General features: G+C 40.8%; 1 protein-coding gene across 1 annotated transcript in view; it reads left to right on the forward strand.

Moving 5' to 3' along the window:
* LOC138743573 (dedicator of cytokinesis protein 2-like) overlaps positions 1–14,218 on the forward strand; it is a 699,740-nt gene that overhangs the window by 611,915 nt on the left and 73,607 nt on the right. The window contains exon 41 of the mRNA XM_069899077.1: positions 123–227. Within this exon, the coding sequence (XP_069755178.1) occupies positions 123–227 (105 nt within the window). The remainder of the gene's footprint in view (positions 1–122; positions 228–14,218) is intronic.

A 14,218-nucleotide genomic window follows, 5' to 3' on the forward strand; every position in this document is an offset into this window, starting at 1 on the left:
TCTGACATTGACACTGAAGTTCTGGGTGTGTGTCGAGAAATTAAATGTAAACAAACATATTGACTATTGTTTTGCATTGTGTTCTTTGTAAGTAACTGCCAGATTTGCATGTCTACCCACAGAGGCAGCAAGCCACATTCTACGAAAATATCATGAAAATCCTCCGGCCAACTCCCGATTACTTCGCAGTGGGTTTTTACGGCCGTGGTTTTCCACTCTTCCTCCGGGTGAGTCTTTGGATTCAGTATTCCTGGCGACATGAGGGACCGCAGATGCCGGACACTGGAGCAAAGAATGTGAGCTGCAGGAGGAGCTCAGTGAGTCGGGCAGCATCCACGGAGGCACAGGATAGCAGGCATTTCAGGTCAAGATTTTGCATCATTGTCTCATCCCAAAATGCCAGCCATCACTTTGCCTCCACTGAGTTGCTCCAGCAGTTCATTTCCTGATTCAGAGTTTTTGGCATCTGAATGGATGTGGGGCAGTGAAAATTGAGCCAATAATTGTGAGCAAGAAGGATGGATTCAATGGGTAGAGAAAGGGATGTAGATTCCAAACAAACACATCCAGTGTGAGCGTGCCATTATTTCTTTGGAAGAAAATTTAGGCTCAAGAATGGCAAAAACATTAAGTGAATTTATGATTCGGTCGTGGCAGCAGTGTGCATATGAAACCATGACTAAATCCTGCAAAATCATTCAGGACCCCTATCCCCGCACACAGCATCTTCCACTACTCCCATTGGGAAATAGATACAGGAGTATGGGAGCCAGAATCACCAGGCTGAGAAGTAGCTTCTTCCCACGGGCAGTGAGATTGCTGAATGTCTGAGTAATCTTCATACAAATTGTCTCCAACTCTACTATTTATTTAACAATATTTATTTATTTTTCTGTAGTGCACAGTATTACTGCATATGAATCTTTTACCTGTATGCGTGCTATTTGTATTTTTTCACTGAGGCCCGAAGAACACCGATTCATCCAATTTTACTTGTACAATCAGATGATAATAAACTGGAACCAGACATGTTTTCAGATGATGCCATTGTGCACAAAAGTGATAGATTCCAGGAAGCCAAAGTTAGAATGTTGGTAATAGCATAGAAGCTTGAGGAGAAACCATTGAGTAGGTCATTGTCTGACTATGATGGAAAAGTAAAAGTAAAACAATGAGTGTGATCCCATCCAACTGTAGGATGGTGGTGAGGTACTGTACTACAAATGAGTGGTGGGGTCAAGGATGTCAAGGGCTACAACTGAAGTCCTCTTACAATGGGTGACAAGAGTAACTTTGCTCCTCTGAAGAGGATGAAATCTTAATGGCAGGGTTTAAAATATGCTGCTGACAAGAGAGATTACTGGGGAGATGGAGGCAGTAAATTATGTTAATGTATATACGAAAGGGAGATTGGACTCAGACCATAATCTGTTACAACCAATGGTTTAAAGATATTAAAGCAGTGATTCTCAACCTTTTTCTTTTCACTCACATACCACTTTAAGTATTCCCTATGCCATAGGTGCTCTGTGATTAGTAAGGGATTGCTTAAGGTGGCAAGTGGGTGGAAAGAAAAAGTTTGAAAACCACTGTTTTAATTATACCTAATTGACTCGTTATTTGCAAGGTTTCATGACTCCAAAGGAAATGGGTCAATGACAATTTTTCTCAAGCAAAATATTTCAGTAACAATTGGGTCTAGAGCAGTGATTCTCAACCTTCCCTTCCTACTCACATACCAACTTAAGTAATCCCTTACCAATCACAGAGCACCGATGGCATAGGGATTATTTAAAGTGATATGTGAGTGGAAAGAAAAAGGTTGAGAACCACTGTATTAAAGAATATAAGAAAAAGGAGAAGGAGTTGGCCATCTAGCATGCTTGAACCTGTTCTGCCATTCATTAAGATTATGGCTGATCTGACCATGAACTGAGCTCCATTTATCCACCTGTTCCCCATCCCCTTAATTCCCCCACTATTTAAAAATATATATTGCATATCTGTGTCTTAAATGTATTCACTGAAGCAGCCTCCACTGCTTCATAGGACAGAGATTCACTACTCTCTGGGAGAACTAGTTCCTTCCTAGCTCTGTGTACATTGAATGAGAAGTAGGATGCTAATGGCAGGCACAGAAGTGTGTCCGAGGAAAGTGGGGGATTGCTAATTGTGGTAGCTATGATTGACAACAAGATGGGTTAGACGGGAAGCGGGTGAAAGAATTAAAGGTGGTTCTCATGTACAAGGTCAGCCAGGAGTGCATAAGAAAAAATATGTCCTGGGTGAGGGTGGCTGGTTTGCCCTAATGACCTTTAACGTAGACAGAAATGTAAGAGGCACCTGTTCAGATGGTTCGGGTCTCAGGGATTAAAAAAAACAATTTCCAAGCTTCCTGTTCATGCTAATGAGGGGTGTGGAGACACAAGAATTTATAATGGCATTTTCTACTGTAATAGAAAGAAATAAATGTGCTTGAGGTGAGCACACTCCTAAAGGAAAAGTTGTCTTCTCAAAAATCTGGTAAAGGCAATAAGGAAAGAAATTGAGAAATAAGTCATCAGAAACTATTTTTGCATCATGCAATCTAAATGGCCCCTCAAATACATGACAACCATAATTAAAGCTTTCACAGTCATTTTGTTTTTTTTATTAGGACAGTATATAAAAGAAAATGGATTATTTTCAGGTCATACATGTTTGGGCTGCATTGAAGCTCAAGCAAGGGGCTGCTCATTCTAATAGAATAATTCTGAAGGTGACAACAAAATCAGAAAGATTAAGAGTCAACCAGCAAGCACAGTAGATAAGATATGCAAAATGAAGCTCAGTTTATCTTGTGGCAGGTTGGGAAATGTCCATTGAGAAAGCATAGATCTTTCCAAATCCAGAGATCTCGAGACATCACGTGAGGAAAAGTGCTCCATTTCCAAACTCCCAGCAGAGAGTCTCCTCCAAAGGGACTGTGGTTCAGAATATCAAGAACTGTGGTGTTTCAGTCCCATTTCCAACCTCACTTCCTATCCGTCCTTGGACAACAGCCTGGGGCTAGGAGTCAGTGAGCTCACTCTGGGATTAGGTTACTGAGGTCAGAAAATGTCAGACATTGAACTTAGATTTTCAGATTGTAAATGGAAGAATAAAGACAAGGAAAGATGTGGGGGTGGGGGGTGGTGATTGGTTGCGTAGACCAGTTGGGTTGAAATTTAGATGCAGTGCCAATGGAGAGAAAATATGGCGGCTCTGCCAGAGCTGCCGCAACAGCAGCGGGGCCGCTGGTGAGGTAATGTGGGAAGCAGAGACACAGGCGATGCCCCGCAGGGTCCAGCCGCCCAGTCCATCTACCATCAACTCTGTGCAGGCTTTAAATAGCCTTTTAAAGGAGCCAATGGCAGTTTATTTTAAAATCCTGCAACCGTGGGATCTGGTCCCATCCCAAGATGGCATCACCTATGCTTTACAGCAATCTCGAGGGATTGCAGACTCTGGGGAAGCAGAGAACTAGTGCGAAGTACCAGAAAATGGGGAGACCACTTCCCATTTAAGAAGGAGAAGCAGTGGAGATGACCCATGGGCTGTGGACCAGCAAGGGATTCTGAGGCTGAATTTATTGTAATGAATGCCACAAAATTTGTGGTATTGCAACAGCATTACAGTGCAAATATTGCTATAAATTAAATTTAAAATTAAGTATATTAATTCAAAAAAAGAGAAAGTTAGTATCTATGGCTCATTGTCCATTCAGAAATCTGAAGCCAGAGGGGAAAAAGCTGTTTTTGTGCCACTCGGTGTTTGTATTCAGGCTCGAGTATCTCTTTCCTGACGGTAGCAGAGTGAAAGGGGCATGGCCTCGGTGGTGGGGCTCCTTGAGGATAGAGGCTGCTTTCTTGTAGATATCCTCAATGGAGTGGAGACTGTGTATGTGGGGGGCTGGGGGTGGGGTGGTCGGAAGGGGGCAGGTCCTAAAACCAATACAGTTTAGGCATAATTGTGGAAAGAATCAAATTTTAAAGTTCAGTCAGTTTTGTGTTGAAACTCAGATTCTTTAAATTGTTGCCTCATAAACAATTATGGAGTAAGGGTGAGGGCCTCAGACTTATCAAAATCCATAAAATTCCTATAGCATTGTTTTTCAGAGAATTGTTTCTTCATACGAATGATTTACCACTCTTGCATAGAGGCTGCAGTACTTGAGATCTCTTCCACGATGGCTTCACAAACTCATGTACGAGTCTGACAAAGTAACCATCACAAAGATTATGATCCAGAAACAAGAAGGATCTTGCTTTCTTTTACCCAGAATTGGGTCAGTCACAAGTGGCCATTTAAAATGCCACCGCAGCACTGCTCTCTCTCTTGACCAAGAGAAGCAGCAAAGTGGCCATCCTTTCCAAAGCCACTGAAATTCTGTGTTCCTCCCTTGACAAAGAGAATACAACATGGACAGTACCTCTCTGACTGGAAGCTACTGCATTTCAATCCTGTCTGGTCAAGAACCTTTTTCTGGTTTCAAAATGTCTCTGTTGCAGTATTATTTTCTCATCGCATGACATGACCTCATTGTTTTTTTTAAGTTACTTCACATCTATATGCTAAAATCATATGACTTCATCTCTGTCTACTTAGACCCAGAATCAAGTGTTTTAATTCTAAAAAAAACATGAATAACCAAACAGATGATCTGCTGTTTGACCAGAAGTCCTTTGTGTGAACACAAGTGACTTTAGTTTTCAATGAGCCATTATTTTGATCCCATAGCATGTTTATACAGCTTTTATTGAACAATCTATTTGCATACAAATGGTCTCTGATATTTGCCAGTTGCAATTTCAAAGGATTTTCTGAGTGTAATTGTGTGTGTCTGTGGATCCCTGTGTCCAAATCCACAAAAATAACTTTACTAAGAAATATATATAATATTATATACCTAAAGATTAATATTAACACAAATCCATTACACCAGTGGCCAACTAATCAAAGACGTTGCAAATCTGTGGGATGTGGAAGGAAAGTGGAGTAGCCAGGGGAAATATACAGCATCAAGGAGGATGTGCAAACTTCACACAGAACCGGAGTTCAATTCCCAAATGTTCAGAAGAAACTCAGAAGGTCGCGCAGTATCCACAGGAAGTAAAGGGTAACCAACAAAAAAATGGGCAGATGCTTGATTAAAGGTGGGGGGGGGAGGGGAGAGGAGGGAGGAAAAGACAAGCTTACAGGTAGGAGGTAATAGGTGGAGGCAAGTGGGAGAGTAGAAGAGAAAAAAGCAGAGAAGTGATCAGAGGAGAGGCTGGCTGGACCATACGGAGCAGCGGCGTGACTCTGCTCCCCACTCTCCTGGGTCCACAGGTCTCGTTCCCTATCCCTTTGTCCCCTTCCCTTCCTTCTCCTGTCAGAAGCCAGAGGGGAAAATCCACACTCTTTACACTTAGCTTTTCTCACTCCTCAGAGGCCTGGGAGAAGTCAGGGTTTGAAGCTGAATCTCTGGAGCAGTGAGGTAACAGGTTTACTCATTGCAACCCTCTCGTGTCCTCGTATCAATGCTCACCATTCTTGATACTTTGCTGCAGTGCCTCAATCATCAGTCAGCCTACACTCCTTTTGGATTCTTTTGAGACCCCAACATCCGATTTATTCGCTGCTCTATGATACAAAGAATGAAGGAACTCAGTCAATTGCTGAGAATATATTTAAAGAGTTCCATTAATTTATCACTCAGTTGGTACAGTCATATATCATAATGGATGTGGACCCAGGAGAACGAGAATCAACACTGCTCTGCACAATCCTACACCCCGGTCCTCATGACGACAGCTGTGTACAAGCTTTAAAGGAGTCAATGGTGTACTTTTTTTAATTTCCTGCAATGTTTGGGGTTTGTCCCCATGATGGTGGCATTTGTGATAGGCAGCATATCAGCAGACCAGCACGGGGCATCAGATATGGGGAGAATACTCTCCTTTTGAAAAGGAGAGGCAGAGGAGATGACCCTACAGGTTGGTGACCATTGCAGTGGGCCAACGAGGGGCTTTGCGGTTGAAGGGCCCCACAGGGTGCAGGGTGCTGGTGACTGGCTCATGGGAATAGGTATTGTAACTGGGATTTGAGAACGTGCTGATATCAAGGAGGGTTCCTGCAGGGCATCGCACTCTGAAGCCTCTTTATCGTATCAGAGCTTTGGAGAGCCTCAGGGTTTTATGTGATGTCATGTATGCTCTCTGACAATAAATATGAACTTTGGATCTGGAGCTTGGACTCCCAATGGTTTGAACTGGAGTCTGTGTGACTGCAAAGGCTCCGGGAGCACCAATCCACACTCTGAAAGGATTCTCATTTGCTTCTCTTTCTTCTATTGTTAGGGTCAGCAGGCAATGCTCATAGTGACGTTTTATTTGCAATACAGCAAACCAAAGTTGAAGTATATCATGTGCTGCATATTACATTTTCAATGCATTATTACTTGACAATAAAAGGAACATTTGAACGTCTGGATCTCACCCATCCTCAGCATCAAGTTTTGTTGAATTATCCATAGGGACAAGATTGGAGAGAGATGCCTAAAATTGCACTTATTTTGAAAATGTCCATTTGTTTTCTAATTTATATGGCAATATCATGGAAATAAAAGGTAAATATCAAAATAAGTAGTCATAAAAGGCTACATTTATACAGCATCTCCTTTATTTAAATTGGAAAATTAATTTTTCAAGCCACCTAACCATTATTCATGCACATTATTCACTTAGAAACCAGCAACTGGGAAGATTTTTCAATACTTTGAGTCATTCTGAATCTGTAAGAATGCAATGAAAGGTAAAAATTTGGAATAGTTCTCATTGTGGATAATTTTCAAAATCACTTTCAATTATCACAATAAAACACTATTTAAAAAAAAACTTATTCCAATTGCTAACTGTGTTTTCTCTGCTCAATGTCATCTTCAAACTCATTGGAGTCCATGGCAAGATGTTCATACCCACTCTAAGCTCCTGGGACAACTTGTAAATGATTATACCAACTGCCCTATATCTAGTCAAGCTCCCTTGCTTCTGCCAGCATGTATACCTTGAGAATTGGGCACGGATAAGATCAAAATTGTGCTGATAGAAGTGAGAGGGAAAGGAAAGTCAAGAGGAAGGAAATCAAAAACATCCTTCTGTTTTCTTACCTATCTCACTAACTGACTGAGATGCTGAGCCTCATATCTTTCCATTACTAACATCAACCCTGGAAGAAAGCTGTTTATTGCTTTGGACATAATTGGTGAAATCTGGCCCCTCATTCTTCAGACTATGCAAGCCTATGCATAAGGGGTCATAATGTGTTTAAAGATGCACTTGTTTTTTTTCCCCATTCCAAGTGAAGCAACACTTCAATTGTGAATCTGCAGGAGTTATCTACTGCATCCCGTTCTCCCATTGTGATCTCATCTACATTGGAGAGACTGGGCGCTCACTGGGTGATCACTTCATTGAGCACTTCAGCTCTGTTTGCCGCAATAGTGTGGATCTCCCAGTGGCCACCCATTTCAATTCCCTGTTCTATTATTTTGCTGTCATGTCTGTCCATGGTCTCGTGCACTGTGTTACGAGCCCAGAGGCCCCCAAAACCCAGCAGCAATAGATATTCACCAAGACAAATGGTTACTTAAACAAAAATTGTTTTTAATTACCTTTAAACATGAAAACAGAATCACACTTTAACTTATCACTATTGACTTAACTAACCTAACTTAATCCCCTTCTAATTCTAAGTGCACGTGTATGTAATGTGTGTGTAAGTTCAGAAAAGTTTTTTGATTCACAGTTAAGTCTCACTTCTCATTCCTCCAAATTTACTGGTTGCAGGCAATTCTTATACTGTGCACAGAATTTAACATTTATAAAGTTCACCAGGCTTTGGTGCTTAAAAGGTAAATGGTTACCGCTCAGGAAGGTTCTTACTGGTATTCAGAGAGAGATTTGTTGTTTGCTGGATACCCACAATTAGCCACTTCAGTGTCTTGCTGAAGAAACTTGCCCCCTCAGGGTTCTCCAGATGATAACCTTTTTCTTTCAGGTCACCAAAGTTCTTTCTTGTTTCTCTTATTTCAAGTGAAACATTAGACAGGCAGTCCTCTCCTCTTGCATGAACCATAAGGGCTTTGACCAGGCTAAACTAGGCACTCACAACCTGTCCTTTGCTAGTCCCAGCTGCTACTGCTGACTGTAAAACTGCAGAACTGATCTCTCTCTCTCTCTCTCTCTCTCTCTCTCTCTCTCACTCTCTCAGAGAGAAAACCTATTTTATTCACTCTACTTGTAAAATGACATGACCCTCTTAGAATGGCAAGTTCCACTCCAGACAGTCTGCGGATCCAACAAGTTCTTTCATCTGTTGCCTTTTTGTAAACAACAATCCATTAGTGAAGCTTCTGGGGCACTTTTCCAAAGGCTCTTGGCCCTGACATGTCCAGCATGAGCAGAGCTCCAGTATTTTAAATAAGATCTGTTTTAAAGTGTTTGTATGTGTCCTACATTTAAAAAAAACCTGCCACAATTTATCTCCTAAAAACATATCTATATACAACATAATTTGTCACAACTGCCATACTGAGACCACCCTCAAATTGGACGAACAACATTTCATTTTCTGACTGGGCACATTCCAACTGAATGGCATTAATAATGACTTCTCTGGTTTCCGTTAAAATACCCCCAACCCCCTTCTTCATTACCCTGTCTCTTTTCCTCTAGTTCTCTCTCTCTCTGTCTCTTTTACAGAGCCAAAATCAATTATCACCTTTCATCTTATCATATCCAATTAGCACCTTTCGTTTGTTGGTCTGGATTCCTCCCCTCCCCCCCCCCCCCCCGCCACATTTTCTCTCTCTCTCGTCTTTATCCAGACAGCTTTGTGTGTTTCGCTTATATGTTGAAGAAGGCCTCAGTCCCAAAACGTCCGTAATTATCTCATCCTCCTATGGACGCAGCAAGATCAGCCTCGTTCCTCCAGCATTTACTGTGCAGTATTTTTTTCTTTCCTTTCCTAGTCAAGGGTTCTGATTTGAAGGCAAAGGCATGTGACTGAACTAGGTGTCAGAGTCACACAGGATGGAAGCAGGCCATTTGGCCCATCTGAATCAATCTAGTCTCCCAGCACCTGCCCTGTAAGCTACAAAGCCTAAGTGATTTTAATGCATATCTGAACACTTAAATGCTGCCAGAGACCTTGGTTCCACCATTGTCTGCCATGGTATCTTACAGATATTCACCATTCTGGGTGACATAGATCCCCCTCACATCCCTTCTAAATCTCTTTATTTCCTTCTCCATCGCTTTAGCAGCCCATACCCTTACCCGTTGATCCAGCAAGCTTATTTTGCAATTACTTGCAGGCAGCAGTATATCCTGGAAGTTATGGCAAGAATACAATAAAATTCTGTTGTGTTTATGTTGTACCAATTTTGTTTCAATCTAAACCTACATTTGTCCCAATAAACATCTTGCATGATGGATGTTACCATTAAAAATCATCATCCTGCTCCTTCCTCTGTGTCTTTTCATCACAGATTATCTACTGGTGTGGAGAAATGTAGCCTATTTCAGCCCTTTATTGTGACTGTTTGGTTATTTGCTGACAAATGAGATATTAAAAAAAAAAATTGCTCACTGAAAAACCTTGACGAATAAGTACACGCGCCTCAAACAACCACATATTGGTAGTGTCTGTATGCAAAACCCGTGGACTGACATGAAGGTCAGGGAGAGGGGAATCAACTGAAGCATGGTATTGCAGCATTAATAACCTCAATGGCTGGTTATGCAAATTTTGACTTTCATGCAGTCTTCCCACCCTCACCTTCTGAAGTCCAAGACACACGGGTTGCTTTGCAATTGAGTGCCTAATGACCACCTTGCTTTGATGACGCTTTAGTTTCTTCTTCTGCTCACTAGCCTGAATGGCACTCTGAGCAGTGGCACAAAAAGTGAAGGGAAAGAAAGACTTGTCAGAGCATGGGTCAGAAACTTTTAAAGGAAGGAGAGATAATGATTGGAACAGTGTAAATTACCAAATATTGCCAACTTTGAAATTCAACAGTGGTTGTACCCATCCAGTACACTAACATAACTCAAAGGCTTTTCTACAGCCTTAGTTATGATACCAATTTTTTTCTACACATTTTATTCAAAATCAAATTTATGTTGATACAACCCAAAGATGCTGCTTCCCATAAATTCCTGCACAATTCCTGATTATTTACTCACCAATGGCTTCACACCATCCATCACCGTCCTGTGCAGAAGGCCCCAGTTTTCTGAACTTTGGTTCCATGGGGTTGGTTAATAAGACCATAGCAGAATTAGGCCATTGTGTGTGCTCCATTCATATCATGGCTGATGTATTTTTTTTTCTCTCAACCTCATTCTCCTACCTTTTTCTGGTGACTTTTGAAACCCTTATTAATCAAGAACCTCTCAACCTCCACTTTTAATCTACCCAATGACGACCTCTGCAACTGCCTGCGGCAACCATTTCAACAGACACCACTGAGTCAGAGCAGAGGGGAATTGGGTTTACCCAAGGAATATACCATGCAGCAACATCTGATACTGCCCCAATGGAAAGGTTTTCATGTCTTCTCGAGTGAAGTGACAGCTGTGTTTCAAGGGGAACACTCTCTAAGTCTTAGAATGTTCTGATTTCAGATCTCATTCTCATGCACTTGTGGCCTTGCCAAAAGAGCTCTGTTTTAGTTATCATATTAACCCAAGACCCTTTTTGCTTCCTTAGGTGATATTAAAGACAATGCCATTCTGAAAGTAACAGATTAGTTGATGTTCCTTTGTTCAAGAAGGGGGGAAAAAAGGATAATCCAGGAAATTAAAGACCACTAAGACTCACATCAGTGGTAGAGAAACTATTGAAAAGGATAGTTAAGGATAGAATCTATGCCTATTTGGAAAGCCATGGTGAGATTAGGGGCAGTCAATATAGCTTTGTGTGGGGAGGTCATATCTTATGAATTTGAATGAGCTTTTTTGAGTTGGTGACAAAGTTAGTTGATGAGCTTAGGTCAGTGACTGTTGTCTACATTGAATTTAGTATGACATTTAACAAGATCCCACATAGTAGGACAGTTCAGAAGGGGCAGACGTGCAGGGTGATAGTTTGGATATAGAATTTGGTGACCCATAAAAGACAGATTAGTTTTGGAATATGGTTAATCAGGCTGGAGGCCTGTGGTCAGTGGAGTTTCACAGTGTTGGAACTCCTGTTGAATGAAAAAGTAGTTGGGTGGGTTTTTAAATTGCTAATTACACAAAAATTGGCAGAGGTATAGAAGGCTATCAATCCCATCAGTAGGATTTAGCTCATTTACAGACATGGACAAAGAAATGGCAGATTGAGTTTAATCCAGACAAGTATGAGGTCTATTGTAGGAGTATACAGTCAATGTATACAAATACAAACATACAGTGCTTTTAAGATCAGGGATTCTCTTCAGACATATAGCAAAGCCATTTTGAGTCCGTGCCACCCAATTTACACCCAATTTACATTACCCCTGGTATATTTTGAATGATGGGAAGAAACCAGAGCCATCAGGGAAAACCCACGCAGGCACAGGGAGAACATGTAAACTGTTTACAGACAGTGCGGGATTCACACCCTGGATCTGTGCAAGTAGATGAGTTGGTAAAGAAGGTGTATTGTATGCTTGGCTTCATTGGGTGGATCACTGAGTAGAAGAGTAAGGTAGTCATATTGTAGCTATACAAAATTTTGATTATGCCATTCTGAATACATAAAACAATTGTGGTTGTCCCATTACAAGTGTAAGGTGCCCAGAAAAGGCTGCCAGGAATCATGGTGGAAGCAGAAACAATAGTAGCATTCAAGACACTTCCAGATAGACACATAAATATGAAGGGGATATCTGTCAAGAGCCAGCAACAGGGTTGTAGGTTTGTTTGGACATCATGTTTAGCACAGACATGTGGACTGAAGGGCCATTCAACAGGAGTTCCAACACTATATTGTTCCATGTTCTATCTATTCTACCTGAAAGATGGGCAGGGCTTCCAACCAACAGGGACTACAAACCTTCATCAATTGTCACTTATTTAGGGAAACTTTAGTCATGATTAAATGGGAACACCACACTTTACAAATGTTCAAGCAGGGTGTAGCACCTGTACTAATGCCCAGATTTTTTTTTTTTATTTTTTTATTTTTCACACCATAAATCACATTAACCATGGTACACACTTTTTACTTTTCACACATATACAGTGCCATTTTCTCCCCCCCCTCCCTCCTCCCATCCCACCCTCCCTACCTCCCCCCTCCCGTCCATTTAAGGTATACATTCTAGGATAACATAACATAACAATTACAGCACGGAAACAGGCCATTAGGCCCCTCTAGTCCGCACCGAACCAAACACCCCTTTCTAGTCCCACCTCCCTGCACAATGCCCATAACCCTCCATCTTCTTCTCATCCATATACCTGTCCAACCTTTTCTTAAATAATACAATTGACTCCGCCGCCACTATTTCTCCCGGAAGATCATTCTACATGGCTACCACTCTCTGAGTAAAGAAGTTCCCCCTCATGTTACCTCTAAACCTCTGCCCCTTAATTCTTAACTCATGTCCTCTTGTTTTAATCTTTCCTCCTCTTAATGGAAATAGTCTATCCACATCCATTCTGTCATTAAACCAGTCAGACAATGTTGTCATTCAATAAAAATACACCAGAAATTCTACTGAATCCATTCTTTTCATTTCCTTTTCCTTCCGTTAACTTAGGTAATGACTGTCCCCGGTAGGTTTTCGCTATTGTATTTAATGTAAGGCTCCCAAATTTGTTCGAATATTTCAATATTATTTCTTAAACTATATGTTATTTTTTCCAATGGAATACATTTATTCATTTCTATATACCATTGTTGTATTTTCAAATTATCTTCCAATTTCCAGGTTGACATAATACATTTTTTTGCTACGGCTAGGGCTATCTTAACAAATCTTTTTTGTGCATCCTCCAAATCAATTCCAAATTCTTTGTTTTTTATGTTACTTAGGAGGAAGATCTCTGGATTTTTTGGTATATTGTTTTCTGTAATTTTATTTAATATTTGGTTTAGATCTTCCCAAAATTTTTCTACTTTCTCACATGTCCAGATTGTACTAATGCCCAGATTTGATAACCAATTGGATAGGGATTGACTTCCTGATGAATGTAATTCAAAACTATATAGAACAGTGATAGACTCTGATGAATAATTGGCACAGAATAAAGAAACCCTATCAAATGATACATAATTTAAAATTATGGGATGGATACATATTGACCATTTGGCCAGTCCATTACCCTTCTGATAAAATAATAGTGTCTAACCATATATTTTAAAATGTTGGCTAATTATCACATTCATTTTCCAAATGAACCATTAAAGCAAGGCTTTATGTTCCTGTTCAGGTTGCTTGGCACTCTTCAAAGGGAGCACAGAACTTCTTAGAAACAGAATTTTAAATATGATTCATTCATGGGATGTAGGTGTCACTAAGGCCTGCTTTTATTGCACTTACTGAAGGATGCATGGCAGTTTGTGATGGAATCACAAGTCTCTTTAGACTGTTTCACTTCAGAGACAATCTCTTGTTGTGGATGTCCAATCATGCTTAGTTAGAGGCAAATTTACGTCTTCAGACATTTGCAAATTAGGTAGGTTGTCAGAATAATCATCGGATTCTCTGGCCACCATTAGACAGCATGGTTAGCATGGTGGTTAATGCAACATTGTCACAGCGGAAGGGATCAGAATCAGGGTTTCGAATCCTGCACTATCTGTGAGGAATCTGTATGTTCTCCCTATGTCTGCGTGATTTCCTCCACGGGCTCTGGTTTCCCCCCAATATTCTAAAATGTACCGAGGGTTGTAGGTCAATTGTGTGTAATTGGGCAGCACGGGCTTGTGGTCCGAAAGGACCTGTTCCCATGCTAAATGTCTGGATGTATTTATGTATGTATGCATTAATTATATAAGCTTCTTGTTGATATTTAATTTAAATTTTGCCTTAAATTTTCCAATTGCCATGTTATGCTTCACAAACTTGGCTCCTGGTCATTTGTCCAAGTCAGTAACACAGCTATTCTTCTACCATGTTCCAGAATCACTCCTAATGAAACATATTTGAGACTTGACCAGATGTTATCTATCAAGAGAG

This window comes from Narcine bancroftii, chromosome 9 (genome assembly GCF_036971445.1).
Source record: "Narcine bancroftii isolate sNarBan1 chromosome 9, sNarBan1.hap1, whole genome shotgun sequence".
Taxonomy (NCBI): domain Eukaryota; kingdom Metazoa; phylum Chordata; class Chondrichthyes; order Torpediniformes; family Narcinidae; genus Narcine; species Narcine bancroftii.